Below are 22,143 nucleotides of genomic sequence, written 5' to 3' on the forward strand. Positions count from 1 at the left end.
AGGGAAAACAGGGCAATAAAGTTAGTGTGGTTACATCATGCCAAAAGGTGAAATGAAAGGATGATTATTGAGCAAATCCTGCTGGACAAAACGATATGCCACTAATCACTGGAACACCACAACAAACATAAAAACTAATGATAACATCATGTAATTCCTTTCATCTGTCACAAGATGTTTGTGATTATTACACAAATCCACTTATCCGTTACAACTTAAGCAGAGCGTTATTATTCTTTTCATATCAAGACATGTTTTTGCAATTTCTGATCATATTTATGACTATTAATACAATCTTCCACATGAATACACTTTTCTATTAGTGAGGTTAATTTTACAGGGTCTTGGTAAAATAATTTCACAGTGAGTAACCAGGTTGTTAAAGCAGTAACGTGTAAATGGCTCTTTCAAGTCTGGCCTTAAAACCCACCTCTTCCCAAAATACCCTCCCCCCCCTTGCCTGCCCTTCCTGTCTTTACTTTCTACAGTTTTAGAGTTATGCATGCGTGTGAATGACTGGTGTGAAAGCGCTTTGGTTTGTCTCTGCACAAGATTCAGCGCTATATAAATACCATTATTATTATTATCATTATTAAACAAGCATGCTTTAGAAAGCAGTAAAACAAACTGTGTGTGATTTCAAACCTTGCTTAATGAGATCTGCAAACCCTTCAAATCCTGAGGAACCACACCTCACTGAGACCCAACACTGATAGTTCCCTGTAAACTGCTAGTGGCTTAAGACTGTGGCAGACAAACCTGGGTGTGACTCTTTTCCGGTCTCTAACCTCGGTTCACCTTAACAAACATTGATCAAAACTTCCCCACCATTATCACATCACACACACAAAAAAAATCATCAATGTCATCATCAAACTTCATGCTGATCGTTTTCTGCACACACCCCACACACACATCATGCTGGAAACCATGCTGCCGATGAATGGCACACACCAGCAACAGTCCTGTTATTCCCTGTCGGTCATTCTCTTTGCCCTGGGAGCGTTTTTGCCTGTGGAGCATTGCTGTTGGAAGGGGGAGCAACTGGTGCTCACCGTGTTTTTCGCCCTCTGCAGCCTGCAACAGTCGGAGCTCTGGCGTCACAGTGACAGTGTGTGTGAACACGGTGCAGTGCGTCAACAAGTCAACAACATCAACAATTAATAAACAAAACAAAATAAATAAATAAGTAGATAACAAAAACAAACAAACCGTAAATAAATCATAAACAAATGAAACGTGTTATGTACAGATAACAGACTGTACGATTGTCAAACATAGCTCCTCTGTTTTTGAAGGCTTTCTCTGATTGGTTGCAGCAGGAAAAGCATGTCTGCTCCTTTTTTTCTTTCAACATTTTATCAATGGCTTAAGCAGCAGGGGTGCCTGAGGGCAAAATATATGAACAGGCAAGTCTAACTGTGAATGATGGGTTTGAGTACATGTGGCCAATTAAAACAGAAGCAGGTGTTGAACTCATTACACATATTATTGGAACATCGCACCATACTGTTGTATTGTTGGTTTTTATCAGACAAGCACATATACACAAACACACATTTAAACACACACGTGCCACACCACACACAAATACACCCTTTTGAGAGTGCTCAGTAACTGTGCAACATTGTTTGCAAATAGACTCGTGTCAAAATACTGTACGGTCTAATTGCAAATGACACTATTTTGGAGATTCCTGTCAAAACTGACGTTCTGATCTGTCACCAACATGCTTTCTTAAATCCTTCCAGCACTGGTAATGCACAATTTATTCATCATATCCAATCAAATCAGGTTTCAAACTGTGTCAAAGTGTAAGTCCTACTACAGGCTTCACTTGGTTTTAGGATTTTGAGAGCAAGTTTGTGAACTTGGTCGGCAGTGGTGCATGAAGAGAAGACACAGCGTGGAAATAGTACAGACACAGCTGATGATTGACTGGTTCTTGGAAATGAATATATATCATTAAGGTATCAGAACGAGGACAAAGCAGACGCTAAATTGTGAAAAGTGTGGTGAGAACGCTTCAAACTGGGGCAGGACACGAACCGCTATTCACAATTAGGCATACCTACCCTTCATTGCATTACAATACAAAAACAAAAAACAAAACAACCTTCCCATGCAGACACCTACCTAGTGAAGGGCCGGCGCAGGCAGGACAATATGAAATGTGTGTGGTGAGAACACTCTGAAGTGGGGCGGTACACGAACCGCTCGAAATCACACACTGTTCACAATTAGACATACCTGCCCTATAATACATTACAAAAAAACAACCAACCTTCCCCTGATGATACCCACCTGGTGAAGGGCTGGCACAAGTAGGACAGTGTGGAATGTGTGTGGTAAGAACGCTTCCAAGTGGGCACGAACCATTCACGATTACATACTGTTTGCAGTTAGGCCTACCTACCCTACAATACATTACAATGCAAAACAACAACCTTCCCCTGCAGACACGTACCTGGCGAAGGACTCGCACAGGTAGGACATTATCAAATGTGTGTGGTGAGAACGCTTCAAAGTGTGGCAGAACACAAACCGTTCACAATTACATGCTGTTCGCAATCAGGCAAACCTGCCCTACAGTACAATACATTGCAATACAAAAAAACAACCTTCCCCTGCAGACACCTACCTAGTGAAGGGCCATAGCAGGCAGGACATTATGAAATGTGCGTGGTGAGAATGCTTTGAAGTGGTGTGGTAAACGAAGCGTTCCCAATTACATGCTATTCCCAATTAGGCATACCTGCCCAACACTATATTACAATACAAAAAAAACCCGTCTCCTGCAGAAATCTACCTGGTGAAGGGCCGGTGCAGGTAGGACATTGTGAAATGTGTGTGGTAAGAACGCTTCCAAGTGGGCATGAACCATTCACGATTACGCACTGTTCGCAGTTAGGCCTACCTACCCTACAATACATTACAATGCAAAAAAACAACAACCTTCCCCTGCAGACACGTACCTGGCGAAGGACTAGCACAGGTAGGACATTGTCAAATGTGTGTGATGAGAACACTTCCAAGTGTGGCAGAACACGAACCGTTCACAATTACACGCTGTTCGCAATTAGGCCTACCTGCCCTACAATACATTATAATGCAAAAAAACAACCTTCCCCTGCAGACACCTACCTAGTGAAGGGCCATAGCAGGTAGGACATTATGAAATGTGCGTGGTGAGAATGCTTTGAAGTGGTGTGGTAAACAAAGCGTTCCCAATTACATGCTGTTCCCAATTAGGCATACCTGCCCAACACTACATTACAATACAAAAAACCCTGTCCCCTGCAGAAATCTACCTGGTGAAGGGCCGGTGCAGGCAGGGCATTGTGAAATGTGTGTGGTGAGAACGCTTTGTAGTTGAGCGGGTACATTAACCGTTTGCAATACTCGCTGTTCACAATTTGGCATACCCACCCTACAATACAAAAAAAAAAAAAAACCCTTCCCCTGCAGACACACACCTGGTCAAGGGCTGCCGCAGGTAGGACATTGTGAAATGTGTGTGGTGAGAACGCTTTGTAGTCGAGCGGGTACATGAACCATTCGCAATACACGCTGTTCACAATAAGGCAAACCTACCATACAATACAATACAAAACAAGAGAGGCAAGGCCTTCAAGACTCACTTGTGATAAATCAAGTCCCCTAGCATTAATTACAGAGTAATTTCCCTTTTTTACTATCTGCACCAAAACGTTTGCAAAATAAAAAAAAAATTCCATGCTTAGCAAAAGAAGTTCCCGTTTGAACAAAAAATGATAATAATGACTGCTCTTGTTGTTGGGTCAGAATATCAGATCAAAGTGCCAAGTTTAGAGAATACAAAAAATATAAATATAACAGTAAATGCAGTTTGCATATAATTAGGCTTCTTTTTTATTTTTTTGTGCCCATCCCAGAGGTGCAATATTGTTTTAAACAAGATGACTAGAAAGAACTGAATTTTTCCTATTTTTATGCCTAATTTGGTGTCAACTGACAAAGTATTTGCAGAGAAAATGTCAATATTAAAGTTTACCACGGACACACAGACACACACAGACAACCGAACACCGGGTTAAAACACAGACTCACTTTGTTTACACAAGTGAGTCAAAAACCCCTTCCCCTGCAGACACGCACCTGGTGAAGGGCTGCCGCAGGTAGGACATTGTGAAATGTGTGTGGTGAGCACGCTTTGTAGTCGAGCGGGTACATGAACCATTTGCAATACTTGCTGTTCACAATAAGGCATACCTACAATACAAAAAAACCCTTCTCCTGCAGACATGCACCTGGTGAAGGGCTGCCGCAGGTAGGACATTGTGAAATGTGTGTGGTGAGAACGCTTTGTAGTCGAGCGGGTACATGAACCGTTCGCAATACTCGCTGTTCACAATTAGGCATACCTACAATACAAAAAAAACCCTTCTCCTGCAGACACGCACCTGGTGAAGGGCCGCCGCAGGTAGGACCTGATCCTGGAGGTGACGGAGGAGCGAGGTTTGGGGCCCAGTCGAGCCGTGCTGCCGCTGGGGTAGTAGATCTCCGTGCCTGTTGCCGTGGACACCACTGACCCCATGGACCCGTTGACAGGGGTGCGCATTGGGTGATGACTGCTGCTGGCCATGCCGCCGCCCTCTGCTGCGCTGGGCTGCTGATGACACAACGACTCAGTTTAAAAAATTCTTTTTTTTATTATTATTCTATTTTATTTATTTATTTATTTATTTTTTGTAATGATTATTTTTATGTTATTTAATTCTATTTTATTAATTAATTTATTTTATTCTATTTTATTTATTTATGTGTTTATTTATATATTTATTTATTTATTTTCTCAAGACCTGACTAAGCACGTTGGGTTGCGTTGCTGGTCAGGCATCTGCTTGGCAGATGTGATGTAGCGTATATGGATTTGTGCAAACACAGTGACGCCTCCTTGAGCTACTGATACTGATTAGCTGACTTCAAAAAAAAAATTTTTTTTAGACATAATGTCTGTATTTCTCAAGAGACGACTACCGTCTTTATTTCTTTCTTCTTTTTTTTTAAGGCATTACGTCTGTATTTCTCAAGAGTGGACTACCATCTTTGTATATGTTTCTTATGAGAGGCATGTATGTCTTTAACTTCTTTTAATCTTAAGCCTTTAACTACTGAACAAAGGTGATTTTTTTTTCTTTCTAATGAGACCAGTGTGGCTTGAATCTAAAGTGTCATTACTACATTTTGTGTACTATGAAAGTAAGTTATTGATTCTGCAGAATAAAAGTGGTACAATTCCAGTTTCAGTTTCAGTAGCTCAAGGAGGCGTCACTGCGTTCGGACAAATCCATACATGCTACACCACATCTGCCAAGCAGATGCCTGACCAGCAGCGTAACCCAACGCGCTTAGTCAGACCTTGAGAAGGAAAAAAAAAAGGTGAATAAATAATAGATAAGCTTACATAAATAAATAAATAAATGAATAAATAAATAATAATTCCAAGAGGGAGAAGTATTTTTGAAAGAATGGTGACGAAGAATAGTAAGATCCTGTGTTTTATCACAGTGATGAGCCTACTCATCAGTAGCAGTCAAAGGGTTAAGTACTGGTGTTTTGTGTCTTGAAAAGAATCTCGAAATTATGAATATGAGAAATCCTAAGAATTCTTGAAACCTGTATCACTGCATGCGTGCATGCATGTGTGTGTGTGTGTGCGCGTGTGCGTGTGTACGCCTGTGAATGTGTGTGTGCACTTATCTGTATTTGGCTTGGAATCTAAATGTGTGTGTGAGCATGTGTGTGTGAGCATGTGTGTGTGTGTGTACTGGATGTGTGAGTTTATGGGTATCTTCTCTGTGTGTGTGTGTGATTTCAAGTATCCATGTGCACTTATTTGTGTAGGCAAACAGATCTGAATTCATGCTGTACTTGTGTTTGTATATGACCATGGTACACTTGGTAACAAAGACATATTCTGTTCTTGGAATTTGATTACGGTGGAATGTGTCTTCACTCTTGCCCTAGTTATATCCCCACTCTCTTGGCCACGGCTTTACGACAGTCGGTGTTGGGATGGTCTTCAAAGACCAACTGGCCCCTAAGACTGCAGCACTAAAAAAAAGCCAGTGGGACGTGCCTGCTAGGAAGTTTTGAGACACTCTTCACAAAAATCAAATTCTGGCCCAGATTATCCCCACAGCATCAGCCTCCTCTGCAGTTCTGATGATCATAGTCTTGGATTTTCTATGTATGATAGTCAGTCCTGTTCAACTATGACCATCAGAACAGCAGAGGAGGCAACTGCTGTTCCGACTCTCTGGGCTAGAATTTGATTACAGTGGAGAGTGTCTTGCCCAAGTTAATCCCCACTCTCTGGGCCAAGAGGGTTAAAGGACAGTTGGTGTTGGGATGGTTCCCCAAGGCCAACTAGCCCCAAAAGCTGCAGCACTAAGAGCCAGTGTAATTTTGCCTCCCAGTTGGAGAGTCATAGTCTTTCACAAAAGACTAAGCTTTGAATGATTTCCCATTGACTGGAGAAACCATTGATGATACAGCTCTCACTTCGCTGTTGGTGTCAATCTATAGTCTTGGATACCTCACCACTTACAAACGATGCAAAAATGATTCCAATAACAAAAAAAAAAAAAAGTTACTCACGGCGACGCTTTCCTTCTCAGCAAAGCAGTCCACGTTCTCCCACTCTTCCTCCTCCAGACACTGCGAGTTCCTCTGACTGGCCTCGGCCGCGGACGATGAGTCGTTCATCCACAGCGACTCCCCTCCCTCCGAGATGACCGACACGCGGTTCCCACCCTCCTCCTCCCAACCACCACCATCCACGTCGTCCAGGTCTATCCAATGCTGGAAGGGGGTAGGAGTGCCTACCTCGTTTGGGGTGCGGGACCGTTTGGGGGGAGAGGCACAGGTGGTGGGGAGGTTGTCATACACAGACTGGATGCGTTCGCGCAGCGGCTCGATCTTCTTCCGCATCTGTGGTGAGCAGCAGTCATCCTTGTTGTCGTCGGGGTCCAGCTTCAGTCGTCGGGGGGGCTTCCTTCTCGTACCTGTGCCCTGGGTGGAGAGAGGGGTCTGAATGGTTTCCTCTTCGATTAGTAAATGGGTTAAAGTTCAGGGAACAAACAAAAATTCAGCTGGAAGATAACCGAGCGAAGAAATGTGTGTTTAAATGTGTTTGATGAAAGAAATGTTGTTGTTTTAGAAGTGTCTGTTTCATGAAAGAAATATTTTGTAAAAGAAAAGAAAAGAAAATCTTTCGTGGTTAGTTTGAAACAGGATGGACATGCGCACAGTTCAAACTACACTGCACATAAAAAGTTCTGTGTGTATGTGTGTGTGTGTGTGTGTGTGTGTGTGTGTGTGAGTGAGAGTGCTCATGATAGTGCGCAGGTGTGAGAGCGAGTGTGTGTGTGTGAGTGTGTGCATACTTACATGTTAATGTCTGTAAAACTAAAAGAGCATAATAATACAGCTGTATCAGAGTGAGCACAATTGAAGAGTCAGAAACACTGTATCTGCACAGCAGCTTGATTTTATTTTTTTTCAATTTTTTTTTTTCATACGATGAAACCATAGGGTTTCACTAAGTGTGATCCATTTTCTTCCATGTTTTTGTTCATCTTTTGCCTTCTACTTATCTTTCTGTGCACTATATTCCAATGCACTTACCTTTTCTCACTATCACTATTATCAATTATTTATTTATCTATTTTTCATTATTATATATTGTTTCCTCCAGACCTGAGGATTTGTCTGAACACAGTGACACCTCCTTGAAAAACTGAACTTCACTGAATTATGAAACCACTTACCTGGGCTGCTGATTTTTTCTGCTGCTGTCGATGTTTTCTCAAAGAACGACCCCGCAGGGGGATTTTGTTGCTGCTTGGTTTGCGTAAGGTCTGACGATCATCGTTGGCTTTCCTGCAACAGATAAATTTATACATCTGAAAACACAACCATACACAAAGGCCATTCATTGTATCGTTTGATCCTATATTATACAATTATCATTGAGGTGATACGTATTGGGAGTAGCAGTGTTTACTTGTTCACCGCTGTCCCCCAGTAGCTATAAACCAGGCTGGGGAATTGTCCAGGAGTGACGGGCGCAATAGCCGAATGGTTAAAGCGTTGGACTGTCAATCTGAGGGTCCTGGGTTTGAATCACGGTGACGGCGCCTGGTGGGGTGAAGGGTGGAGATTTTTACGATCTCCCAGGTCAACATATGTGCAGACCTGCTAGTGCCTGAACCCCCTTTGTGTGTATACGCAAGCAGAAAATCAAATACGCACGTTAAAGATCCTGTAATCCATGTCAGCGTTCGGTGGGTTATGGAAACAAGAACATACCCAGCATGCACACCCCCAAAAGCGGAGTATGGCTGCCTACATGGCGGGGTAAAAACGGTCATACACGTAAAAAGCCCACTCGCGTATATACGAGTGAACGTGGGAGTTGAAGCCCACGAACGCAGAAGAAGAAGAAGTCCAGGAGTGTTTCCTCTGAAAAATCGGCCGGAGTCAAGGGGCTGCCTTAGGACCCTGGTGAGGTGTTCAGTTGATATAAACATTTTTTTCGTGACCATTTGTATTTGTATTTCTTTTTATCACAGCAGATTTCTCTGTGTGAAATTCGGGCTGCTCTCCCCAGGGAGAGAGTGTCGCTATAATACAGCGCCACCCATTTTTTTGTATTTTTTCCTGCGTGCAGTTTCATTTGTTTTCCCTATCAAAGTGGATTTTTCTATAGAATTTTGCCAGGAACAACCCTCTTGTTGCCGTGGGTTCTTTTATGTGCGCTAAGTGCATGCTGCACACGGGACCCCGGTTTATCGTCTCATCCGAATGACTAGCGTCCAGACCACCACTCAAGGTCTAGTGGAGGGGGAGAAAATATCGGCGGCCGAGCCATGATTCGAACCAGTGAGCTCAGATTTTCTCGCTTCCTAGGCGGACGCGTTACCTCTAGGCCATCACTCCATTTGCTGACCAAAACCTACCTCTTCCCAAAACAGCCTCCCTTCCCTGCCTCTTCCTTGTCTTCGGTTTCTCCAGTTTTAGAGTTATGCATGCGTGTGAATGACTGGTGTGAAAGCGCTTCGATTTGTCTCTGCACAAGATCCAGCGCTATATAAATACCGTAATATGACATGTTCTCCACATAGGCGGATAGTAGTTTGCACAGGACAGGAATGTCAGACCCCTGCCGGAGTCTGCACTAGTTGGGTCACGGTTAAGTATGTGTAATTAAAGACATGTTTCATAAGGAAGCTGCTTATCAGAGAAATAGACAGACGACGTACTTGTCAATTCTTTTTCCCTCTGAAATCAACTGCTCTTCCGCTGAAAACAGCGGATCCGCTGAAGGTTCCTCAGCCTGCATATGAATACTGTGTGTACTGTTCAGAACAAAGGGCTCACCTGACAGCTTTCTCTATGGCACTGCTCCAGGCTGCAGCCACACCCGTGTCCTCCGAAAACAGCACCAGACTTTCCTCCTTGCATGTCACCTGCAAACATACACAGCTTCAGCTTCAGTTGGTTTAAGAGGCGTCACTACCTTCAGGCAAATCCATATATACTACTGGTATTACAGAAATATACTGAAAACTACTGGCATGGATGTAAATGTTTAAAGAACACAGACTGAACCAACTGCATCTGGTGAAAACCCTGTTATTATTATAATAATATACTGACAAACAGACAGTATCAAATTAAAACTGTTCAAAAGAACACAGAATTGTTATTACAGAAATATACCCAATAACTAACGGTACTAATTATATCTGTTCGAAAAGAACACAGACTTGTTATGACATAAATATACCCACAAACTAATGGTATCAATTATATCTGTTCAAAAGAACACAGACTTGTCATGACAGAAATATACTGACAAACTATCGGTACCAATCATATCTGTTCAAAAAGAACAGAGACCTGTCATGACAGAAATATACTGACAAACTAACTGTACCAATTATAACTGTTTAAAAAAAACACCCACAGACTTGTCATGACAGAAATATACCCACAAACTAACGGTACCAATTATAACTGTTCAAAAAAAACCTACAGACTTGTCATGACAGAAATATACTGACAAACTAACTGTACCAATCATAACTGTTTAAAAAAAACCCACAGACTTGTCATGACAGAAATATATGTACTGACAAACTAACTGTACCAATTATAACTGTTTAAAAAAAAAACCCACAGACTTGTCATGACAGAAATATACCCACAAACTAATGGTACCAATTATATCTGTTCAAAAAGAACAGAGACCTGTCATGACAGAAATATACTGAGAAACTAACGGTACCAATTATAACTGTTTAAAAAAAAAACCCACAGACTTGTCATGACAGAAATATACCCACAAACTAACAGTACCAATTATATCTGTTCAAAAGAACACAGACTTGTCATGACAGAAATATACTGACAAACTATCGGTACCAATCATATCTGTTCAAAAAGAACACAGACTTGTCATGACAGAAATATACCCACAAACTAACAGTATCAATTATAACTGTTTAAAAAAAATAACACAGACTTGTTATGACAGAAATATACCCACAAACTAATGGTATGAATTATAACTGCTCAAAAAGAACACAGACTTGTTATGACAGAAATATACTGACAAACTAATGGTGCCAATTAAACTGTTCAAAAGAACAAAGACTGAATAAACTGCAACCCCTGAAAGCCCTGATATTACAAATAAATGAACCAACCAATCACTCATCTATCAATTAGCTCATGAACCTATGAATATATCACTCCTCAAACAGCTTATTAGCCCATGAATAGATCAATCGCTAAAATATCAGCCATGAAAACAACATGAGACATAATAACATTTCATTAAAAGAAATTAACCACTGCCATCCATCAGCAAACAGACAAATCAAACACAAATTAACCATGCAATCCATCAACAGACACAAATTAACCATGCAATCCATCAATAGACACAAATTAATCATGCAATCCATCAACAGACACAAATTAACCATGTGATCCATCAACAGACACAAATTAACCATGCAATCCAACAGACACAAATTAACCATGTGATCCATCAACAGACACAAATTAACCATGCAATCCATCAACAGACACAAATTGACCATGTGATCCATCAACAGACACAAATTAACCATGCAATCCATCAACAGACACAAATTAACCATGTGATCCATCAACAGACACAAATTAACCATGCAATCCATCAACAGACACAAATTGACCATGTGATCCATCAACAGACACAAATTAACCATGCAATCCATCAACAAACACAAATGAACCATGCAATCCATCAACAGACACAAATTAACCATCCAATCCATCCATCAACAAACACAAATGAACCATGCAATCCATCAACAGACACAAATTAACCATGCAATCCATCAACAGACACAAATGAACCATGCAATCCATCAACAGACACAAATGAACCATGCAATCCATCAACAGACACAAATTAACCATGCAATCCATCAACAAACACAAATTAACCATGCAATCCATCAACAAACACAAATTAACCATGCAATCCAAACCCAAATTAACCATACATTCCATTAAACAAACATACCAAACACATGAAAAAACCACACAAAAAACCCCAATACCTTGAAGACGCCCCCACCGCTGCTGTCGGCATCCTTGGTGACGAAGACGCGCTCCACCTTGCAGTGCTTGATTGGCAGCACACAGCAGCAGGTGTAGCTCCGCCCCCCGCTCTCCACCAGCCGCGGCTTGCCGTACAGCAGCACGTCGTTGAACAGGAAGAACATGCGCTCATGGGACCGCACCCCTTTCCTCGACACCTGCACAGCGCTTCAGGGACTGAAGTCTTCATTTGATTCCCTTGGATACGGTCTTTGGGAGGTATAGAGGGACCGTATTTGATTTGATTCCATGGATAAGGTCTTTTGGGGTAGAAGGACTGAAATCTTCATTGATTCCAAGGATACACTTTTTTTTTTAGGGTAGAGGGACTGAATGTCTTCATTTGATCCCTTGGATATGGTCTTTGGGGGGTTGATTCCGCGGATACTGTCATTGGAGGTAGAGGGGCTGAAGTCTTCTTTTCATTCTGTCTTTGGGGATAGAGGGACTCTGAAGTCTTCATTTGTTTTCCCAGGATACCGTCTTGGGGGTAGTTTTTGGGAGTAGTGTAGTGTGTTTTTTTTGTTATTTTTTGTCTTTTAACAAATGGATGAATTTGTAAACGTTTAGAAATATATTTAGATGTATGCTGAAAAACAACAACAAAACAAAATAGGAATATTCAGCTTCAACACACTTTTTAAATTACTTGCCTTGCAACGCACAATACAATACTTGCCTCAGGTAACCTTTTTTTTCTGCCCCCCCCCCTCCCCCCCGCAATTTATTCACAATACTGAAGGTTGAAGTATTTACGGCTACCCCATATAAAGAAAAGAAGAAGAAGAAAAAAAAGAAAGAGTTAGAAAGTAATTTGGCAGCCATACATAATGTACATGCATATTAAAAGGTTAAAGGTCCCAAAGCCTTTTACAGATGTCAGGGCAGTGAAATCATATCCAGTGTCTAGGACTTGGCATAGGAAGGCAGGGCCCAATCCTCTCCTTCTATTTTACCCTTCCCCAGCTGGTCAGATACCTGTTCACACCTGGGTGGAGTGAGGAAAATCGGAGTAAAGTGCCTTTTCCAAGGACACAACACCAGGTCTTCTTCTTCTTCTGCATTCGTGGGCTTCAACTCCCACGTTCACTCGTATATACGCGAGTGGGCTTTTTACGTGTATGACCGTTTTTACCCCGCCATGTAGGCAGCCATACTCCGCTTTTGGGGGTGTGCATGCTGGGTATGTTCTTGTTTCCATAACCCACCGAACGCTGACATGGATTTCAGGATCTTTAACGTGCGTATTTGATCTTATGCTTGCGTATACACATGAAGGGGGTTCAGGCACTGGCAGGTCTGCACATATGTTGACCTGGGAGAGCGTAAAAATCTCCACCCTTTACCCACCAGGCGCCGTCACTGTGATTCGAACCCGGGACCCTCAGATCGAAAGTCCGACGCTTTAACCATTCGGCTACGGTGCCCGTCATACCAGGTTGAAACGGAGGATCGAACCCTGACCACTGAATTAAAAATCCAAAGCCTTACCAATGCTGCCAAAGTGCCTCCACATGTATATGTTGATGAAAAACTGGCAGATTCCTTGTCCCCACCCCACCCCCACTATTGAAAACACATCTTCCTGAACTCAACACTGCCAATCCTGAAGGGATTTCCCCAACAGAATATCCTCAATATACTGAAAGCAGGAATGTTCCAGTACTGCTCCCTACCCTGTTTCAAGGACCAACGTTACTTCAACAATACCTTTTTCAAAGCCCCCTCCTTCAAGAAGAAGCGCCCTGGCGTCAGAATCTTGGGGGCGGAGCTGTCAAAGCTTTTCTGGATGGACAGCATCTTCTGGAAGTTCTCGTGCTGCCGGACATGCTCGTTGATGTGCTGGGCAATGTCTCCTATCTGTTTGGTGGCTTCTGTCAGTTCAGCACGCAGTGAGAGAAATGAGCGTTCAAGTTTCAACATGATCACCAGAACAGGAAAAATAATGTCAAACGCATACAAACTGTTTGAACAAAATGTTTGATGGCTCCTTCCATTAAGGTTTCAACATGATCACCAGAACAGGAAAAATAATGTCAAACGCATACAAACTGTTTGAACAAAATGTTTGATGGCTCCTTCCATTAAAGTTTAAACATGATCACCAGAACAGGAAAACGTCTGAACAAAATGTTTTCAACACACCGTGATAGAAAGGACTATCAAAGTTTAAACATCATCACCAGAACAGGACAAATAATGTCAAATGCAAACAAACTGTTCAAAATGTTTGATGGCTTCTTTCAGATCAACACAGTGAGAGAAAGGACCATTAAAGTTTAAACATGATCACCAGAATGGAAAAAATCATATCAAATGCAAACAAACTGTTTGAACAAAATGTTTGATGGCTCCTTCCATTAAAGTTGAAACATGATCTACAGAATGAGAAAAATCATATCAAATGCAAACAAACTGTTTGAACAAAATGTTTGATGGCTCCTTCCATTAAAGTTGAAACATGATCTACAGAATGAGAAAAATCATATCAACTGCAAACAAAATGTTTGATGGCTCCTTCCATTAAAGTTGAAACATGATCTACAGAATGAGAAAAATCATATCAAATGCAAACAAACTGTTCGAACAAAATGTTTGATGGCTTCTTTCAGTTCAAGACAAAGTGAGAGAAAGGATTGTTAAAGTTAAAACATGATCACCAGAACACAAATAAACAACAACAACAAAAAAAAACACATAAAAAAGCCACCAAATGCAAACAAACTGTTCAAACAAAATGTTTGGTGGATTGTCAGTTCAACACGTAGGGAGAGAAATGAACATTCAAGTTTCAACATGATCACCAGAACAGGAAAAAAAAAAGTCAAATGCATACTGTGTTCAAACAAAATGTTTGATGGCTTGCTTCAGTTCAACACATAGTGAGAGAAAGGACCATGAAAGTTTTAAACATGATCACACAACAACAAAAAACAAACAAACAAACAAAAAAAAAAAAAAGAAAAAAAAATCCGCCATACATACAAAATGTTTAGACATGTTTGATGGCTTCTTTCAGTTAAACACATTGACAGAAAGGACTATTGAAGTTTAAACATGATCACCAGAACCGGAAAAAAAAAAAAAAAATGAACAGAAAAAAAGGCCGCCAGATGCATACAAACTATTTGATCAAAATGTGTGACAAAAAAACCCAGCAAACTAATTGAGACCAGAATCATTCTATCATCTAAGATGGAGGTTGTGAAGTCTGTAATACATACAGATTACAACCAGAACAATAAAACATGGTGTACAACATAGAAACAAGTGGCAGGATCATGTCTGACATGATGTTACACATTGTTCAAACCAAAAAAAAAAGTCATACTATGTTCAACAAAATGCTAAAAACTGTAACCAACACAGATTAGAAATACCCCCACCCATGCAACACAACAAACGTTGAAACTGACAGAGCGCACAACAGTGGAACAAACTTACAAACTGTTACAGACAACAACTTGGCAGCAGTCTGACCTGTGTTACTGTGCCCCTTGCTTTGATCACAATGACTGTCATGTATGACTGAACAACAGGCGGTGGAGAAACAATAACTATGATGAAACTGGAGCAGGACATGGGAGACAATGTATGTTCAATTCCACATAGTACAAGAGTCATGGGCCTTGAGGTACAATTGGGATCATCTGCATGCTATCATCTGGAAATGGACAGGGAAGGTGGTGGGAGAATGCAGTGTGATGGGGGTGAAAATCGTAGAATATGGCCGTGTCACATAGTCCAAAACCTAAATATGACCTTGCGTCATCATCATCATCATCAAAATACACAAAGCAAATTGTCCTAAATTCTGAGGTGCAAAAAAACAAAAAAACAACAAAAAAAACAACAACAAAAGTCTGAACACTGATACACCAAAAACTCATCCTGTATTTTTGTTTGTACTGTGTTCAAATAAATCAAAGAGTATTACAAAACAAACAAAAAACAAAAATAGACTTACCCTGGAGCTGTGTGTAGTCGTGGTGATCACTGGGTGTGTGCTGAAGTAAGTCCTCCAACAGCATTTTGTACCTGTCAATCAACACACAGCAACAATGACATTACTGACTGTATCTGATGATTGATACGCCACAATAAGTGGAGTGATGGCCTAGAGGTAACGCGTCCGCCTAGGAAGCGAGAAAGAATCTGACGCTCTGGTTCGAATCACGGCTCAGCTGCCGATATTTTCTCCCCCTCCACTAGACCTTGAGTGGTGGTCTGGACGCTAGTCATTCAGATGAGACGATAAACCGAGGTCCCGTGTGCAGCATGCACTTAGCGCACGTAAAAGAACCCACGGCAACAAAAGGGTTGTTCCTGAAAAAAATTCTGTAGAAAAATCCACTTCGATAGGAAAAACAAATAAAACTGCACACAGGAAAAAATACAAAAAAATTGGGTGGGGCTGTAGTATAGCGATGCACTCTCCCTGGGGAGAGCAGCCCGAATTTCACACAGAGAAATCTGCTGTGATAAAAAGAATTACAAATACAAAATAAATATACAAATACTGCAGTCTTTGGAGTGACAGCCCAGTGGTAATGTGCCCAACTAGAAAGCAAGTGTCCGCAGGTTCAAATCCCATTAACGGACCAGGATTTTTACTCCCCTTTCACTTGGCCTTGAGTGGTGGTCTGGGTGATAGTCTTCCGGATGTGTCAATAAGCCAAGGTTGTATGCTTCATGCACCTAAAAGGACTCAAGGTAACAAAACTCTGAATAAAAAATCCACCTTGATATTTAGATACGCTTGCAGACAGAAAAAAAGAATATGTATGGGTGGCGCTGCGCTGTGGAGACGCCCTCTTTCCAGGAGCAGCCTGAATTTGATAGAAATATTTGTTGTGACAGAAAGTAATACAATACAATACAATCCTAACTCAGCAACTGTCCCAAGGAAAAACAACAAAAACATGTAAAAAGGGCTGGATCTTTAAAAAAAAAAAAAATCCATTTAAAACACATTTGTGACAAAATCTTTGGACAAATCAAATGCAAACACAACAGCACATGCACATATGATTTTAGACAAGTATTTGAAACACTGTTTTGAAACTTCAAACAGCACTTGAATGGAAAATGTGTAAACAATTTCCCTCAGCCAGCACTTATTATGCAGTACTTCTTCTGTGTTCACTCGTATGCACACGAGTGGGCTTCTACGTGTATGACCGTTTTTACCCCGCCATGTAGGCAGCCATACTCCGTTTTCGGGGGTGTGCATGCTGGGTATGTTCTTGTTTCCAAAACCCACCGAACGCTGACATGGATTACAGGATCTTTAACGTGCGTATTTGATCTTATGCTAGCATATACACACGAAGGGGGTTCAGGCACTAGCAGGTCTGCACATATGTTGACCTGGGAGATTGTAGAAATCTCCACCCTTTACCCACCAGGCGCCGTCACCGTGATTCGAACCCGGGACCCTCAGATTGACAGTCCAACACTTTAACCACTCGGCTATTGCGCCCGTCATTATGCAGTACGAAATGCACAAACAGAAAACTGACTGTTGATTAATCCACAGAAGTGAGCTTCTGTGCGAATACTATCAGAACAAAGGAACAAAATGTTAAAGGAACAGTGCTACAGGCAAAATGATCCCTGCAAGAAAGAACCTTGAAAGACTGACACACCTGATGAACGATAAAACATTTGAAGTCACAGAGAAATGAATGTGCTCACTCTCTCTCTCTATGTCTTTTAGTTGGAGGCGTGTCAATGTGAGAGTGAGAGGGTGAATAACTGAATTTTCATTGTAAATATGTTTAATTATTTATTCATTATTTTTATCACTATTTTTTTTAACATTGGTGAGGTCAAATCTATTTCTTTCAAATTCTTCATGTTTTGAATGATCCATATTTACTATTATGTCACACATCTGTAGTGTATGTGCTGTGGAAGAATACATTTCCCATTTCAAATAGTAGTTTTCTAATAGGGTGGGGGTGGGAGGGGGGTGGGGGGTGGGTGAGGGGGAAATCTTTGGGGGTAGGGGGTGTGTGCCTCCTACCTGGGCACCCTCTGTACAGGTGTGATGAGCAGAGCGTTGATCTTCAGACCCATCACGTCAGGCCGGGCCTCTTGGGTCTGGATGAACTCTGCGAAGTCCCCGCTCTTCTGTGTCCACTCCTGGAAGGGGGGAATACAACATGTTCTTGTTAGGTTTAGGTTCAACTTTAGGTCCCACAGCCTTGTTAGGTTCAGGTTAAACTTTAGGTCCCACAGCCTTGTTAGGTGTAGGTTAAACTTTAGGTCCCACAGCCTTGTTAGGTGTAGGTTAAACTTTAGGTCCCACAGCCTTGTTAGGTGTAGGTTAAACTTTAGGTCCCATAGCCTTGCTAGGTTTAGGTTAAACTTAAGGTTCCATAGCCTTGTTAGGTTTAGATTAAACTTTAGGTCCCGTAGCCTTGTTAGGCTTACGTTAAACTTTAGGTCCCATTGCCTTGTTAAGTTCAGGTTAAACTTTAGGTCCCATAGCCTTGTTAGTTTTAGAATAAACTTGGGTTCCCCCCCCCCCCACACACACACCTGCAGCACAGTGAGTGCCTGTTTGTGGCTGTGGGTGCACATGGCGTAGAGCTTGCAGAAAAGCCCCAGGTTTGGCCCACCCGGCGACCTTATATTTGACCTTGATTCATTGATCTTTGCCAGCATGTTCTTGTGGTTGTGTTATTATTATTATTATTATTAGTAGTAGTAGTGGTAATAGTACTTCTTTTTGTTTTTCTCTGTGTGTGTGTGTGTGTGTGTGTGTGTGTGTGTGTGTGTGTGTGTGTGTGTATGTCTGTGTCTGTGTGTATGTATAGTTACTAGTGTATGTTTGTGTGTGTTTAATAATGTAAAAATTGAATAAAAATGTTTGAAAAAAAAAAAGAAAAAAAAAAGAGTGGCCCACTCTCCACCCCCCCAACCCCACCCAAAACCCTTCTTTTATCCACCCCACATCCCTGCCTCACACACCCCCACCCACCCACTCCCTATACCTACAGCACGGTGACAGCCTGTTCACGGTTGTTGGCATAAATAGCGGAGAGCTTGAGGAAAGGTCTACGTGATAGAAAGCCTTACCAAAAAGAGTTCCTCGCCCTCTACCATCCAACCCCTACCCCTCCCAAAATCACTCCGTCCCCCCATACCTGCAGTACGATGAGAGCCAGTTCGTGGTTATTGGTACACATGGTATAGAGCTTGAGGAAGTGCCCCAGGTCTTTACCAAACTAGAGTGTCCCACTCTCTAACCCCGCCCAAAACCCTTCATTTATCAACCCAACACCCCCCAAACAACCCCCCATGCCTCCCATACCTGCAGCACGGTGAGAGCCAGTTTGTGGTTATTGGTATACATGGCATAGAGCTTGAGGAAGTGCCCCAGGTCTTTACCAAACTAGAGTGCCCCACTCTCTAACCCCGCCCAAAACCCTTCATTTATCAACACCCCCCAAGCCTCCCATACCTGCAGCACTGTGAGTGCCTGTTCATGGTTGTTGGCGTACATGGCGTAGAGCTTAAGGAAGGGCCCCAGGTGCTGGAAGGCCTGGCCCACTGTGCTTTGCTCCATCAGCTCCAGCAGGGTGCGGTTCACATCGCGGATCTGCTCCACGTTGCTGAACAGCTGCCCGTGGACCTCCTCCGGCAGGATGCAGTTGAAGCGCAGGGGGAAGTAAAAGTACTGTTGCACACACACAAAAAAATATTTGCACATGTATGTATGAGTCAGTTCAGGCAGGATATCATTTGTTGTTGAAGTAAAAGTACTGCTAAAAAAAAAAAAAAAAAAAAAAAAAAAGCACATGTATGAGACAGTTCAGGCAGGATATAATTTGTTGTTGTTAAAGTAAAAATACTGTTTAAATATTGCACCTCTGGGATGGGCACAAAAAAAAAAAAAAAAAAAAAAAATGAAGCCTAATTATGTGCAAACTGCATTTACTGTTATATATATATATATTTTTTTTGTATTCTCTAAACTTGGCACTTTGATCTGATATTCTGACCCAACAACAAGAGCAGTCATTATTATCATTTTTTGTTCAAACAAGAACTTCTTTTGCTAAGCATGGAAGTTTTATTTATTTTGCAAACGTTTTGGTGCAGATAGTAAAAAAAGGGAAATTACTCTGTAATTAATGCTAGGGGACTTAATTCGCTTTAAACTGATCTTTCTCATCTTAAACATTACATTTTGAAATTATACTCAATACATAAAAAGCTTGGATTTTTTTTTTAAAGTGTATCACAAGTGAGTCTTGAAGGCCTTGCCTCTCTTGTTTATTTTTTTTATCTTTATTTTTTCATTAGAGAGAATTTCTTCTATGGAGTTTTGCTAGAAGGCAACACTTATGTAGCCATGTGTTCTTTTTCAGAATGCCAAGTACAGTGCATGCTGTTGGGAGAAATGGTAAGACTGAGATTCCAAACCAGATCCTGAAGAACACTGTACTGGAAGATTTATATGTATATATTATTACATAAGCATTTCAAATATTCTGCCAACTTTATCTTTGCATGTACAACTCAGGGAAGAGTAATAAAACTCATATGATGGACTGCATCTCAGTTGTTTGTTTTTTTTATAACCTGTTATAGACACTGACTCAAAACCATACAACTTGATTAATAAATCATGTATCTTACTTTATGGATGAGCTCTAAGTGGTTGAGGTAGGCCTTCTCTGTCTCAAAGAGCTCTTTGATGATTTTTCGGCGCCTGCGTTCGCGCCTGGCATTCTCTACAGCAGCTTTGTCGCCCGGGCTGTCTGCATACAAAATGCCATCCTCGCTCCCTTCTGCCTCTGTCAGTTCTGAAACATAGTCAACATATCTGTGAAACTGCATGTTTGGTGCATATCTGTAATGCATGTGTGGGTGTATGTGTGAATGTGTGTCTTCATGTTTTACATTTATTTGCTTATTTATCATCATTGTTGTCTTATTTTTTATTTAAAATTTTTTTTTTTTTTTTTTTAAATAATTTTATTATTATTATTATTACCACTACCTTTTTCTATATTATAATTATTATTTATTTATTTATTTATGCAAGCTTATCTATTATTTATTCCCCCCTTTTTTTTTTCTCAAGGCCTAAGCGCGTTGGGTTACGCTGCTGGTCAGGCATCTGCTTGGCAGATGTGGTGTAGCGTATAATTTTATGGTTTTGTCCAAACGCAGTGACGCCTCCTTGAGCTACTGAAACTGAAACTGAAGTCAACTGCCAAAGTGAGATGACCAATAACAATAGTATTGATAGCTTTTGGCCGGCCTTCCCAAATACCTGTTAGACAGACTCCAACGAATTCAGAATAACGCTGCCAGACTCATTTGCAGAGCTTCTAAATTTGACCATGTTTCTCCTCTCCTTCAGTCTCTCCACTGGTTGCCTGTTTCTGATCGAATAGACTATAAGCTATCCACTCTGACCTTTTCTGCAGTCAACGGATCTGGCCCCAAGTATCTTTCTGAACTCATCCATATCTATACCCCGTCTCGCCAGCTCCGTTCTTCCTCTGATACTCGACTTCTCAGGATACCTCACGTCAGAAGTAAGACCTATGGACACAGATCGTTTTCTTTTCAATCGCCAAAGACGTGGAACAAGCTCCCTGATAACCTCCGTCACTCTGATTCCCTCGCATCTTTTAAATCTCGTCTCAAAACTCACCTTTTCCCTCAGCAATAAGTTCAATTGTGGCAGGTCCACAACTACATGCATGTATATGAATGTGTATTGTGTGTGCGTGTGTTTATGTAAGTTTGTGCCTGCCTATGTGTGCGTATTTGTTAGGGTAGCTGTTAGATACACATGTATGTTAAAATGTATGTATGCAGTGTGTGTGTGTGTGTGCGTGCGTGCGTGTGTGTGTGCGCGTACGTGCGTACGTGTGTGTGTGTGTGTGTGTGTGGTCACATTTTGGTGTGTGTATGTAACATAGATATAATGTTTTATGTTATCAAAAGCGTTTTTGTAAAGCACCTAGAGCAGATTTCTGGATAGTGTGCTATATAAGTATCCATTATTATTATTATTATTATTATATCAATAAAATCATTTGTCAAATGTAACTCTTCTTTTTCAAGCTGAAGTGAAAGAAACTTTGTTTTGGGAGTGGGAGTGGGGATAGTGGGGGATGGGGTTGCATTTTTTCTCTACTTTAACTTCATTCAAGCTGAAAGAAAAAACAAACATTTATCAACTTTCATCTACAAAGTACTACAAATGCATCTTAAAATTCAGCTTTTCTTTTTTTCAGGTCAGTGAGTAAGTCAAGGTCACTAACCTGAACGACATGTGATACATATATAAAATTCAAAAGTTTCTGTTTTCTTGTAAAAAAGTTGTATATTGTTAAAAAGAAATGAAAAAAAAGAAAAAAAAAAGAAGAAGAAGTAAAGATCACTGCATCTTCACTGTATCCAGCGCAC

General features: G+C 41.2%; 1 protein-coding gene across 1 annotated transcript; it reads right to left on the reverse strand.

The window, feature by feature from the left end:
* Nucleotides 1-968: 968 nt before the first annotated feature.
* On the reverse strand, nucleotides 969-20,556 carry LOC143286356 (rho guanine nucleotide exchange factor 39-like). The gene is made up of 11 exons (XM_076593897.1): nucleotides 20,356-20,556; nucleotides 19,175-19,390; nucleotides 17,732-17,850; nucleotides 15,671-15,741; nucleotides 13,414-13,577; nucleotides 11,664-11,861; nucleotides 9,427-9,515; nucleotides 7,815-7,926; nucleotides 6,643-7,056; nucleotides 4,443-4,648; nucleotides 969-1,077 (listed from the first exon to the last, which is right to left on the reverse strand). The coding sequence occupies exons 1-11, from the start codon at nucleotides 20,554-20,556 to the stop codon at nucleotides 969-971; spliced, it is 1,899 nt and encodes a 632-aa protein (XP_076450012.1).
* Nucleotides 20,557-22,143: the final 1,587 nt, after the last annotated feature.

This window comes from Babylonia areolata, chromosome 10, assembly GCF_041734735.1.
Source record: "Babylonia areolata isolate BAREFJ2019XMU chromosome 10, ASM4173473v1, whole genome shotgun sequence".
In the NCBI taxonomy this organism is placed as follows: domain Eukaryota; kingdom Metazoa; phylum Mollusca; class Gastropoda; order Neogastropoda; family Buccinidae; genus Babylonia; species Babylonia areolata.

Excerpts from the sequence above, each read along its gene's own strand:
- LOC143286356 (XM_076593897.1), bottom strand. The coding sequence starts at position 20,556 with ATGCAGTTTCACAGATATGTTGACTATGTTTCAGAACTGACAGAGGCA. Across the intron at positions 19,391-20,355 it reads ACTTAGAGCTCATCCATAAA|TACTTTTACTTCCCCCTGCG; the intron begins GTAAGATACATG and ends TGTGTGCAACAG. Across the intron at positions 17,851-19,174 it reads AGGCACTCACAGTGCTGCAG|GAGTGGACACAGAAGAGCGG; the intron begins GTATGGGAGGCT and ends CCCCCCTTCCAG.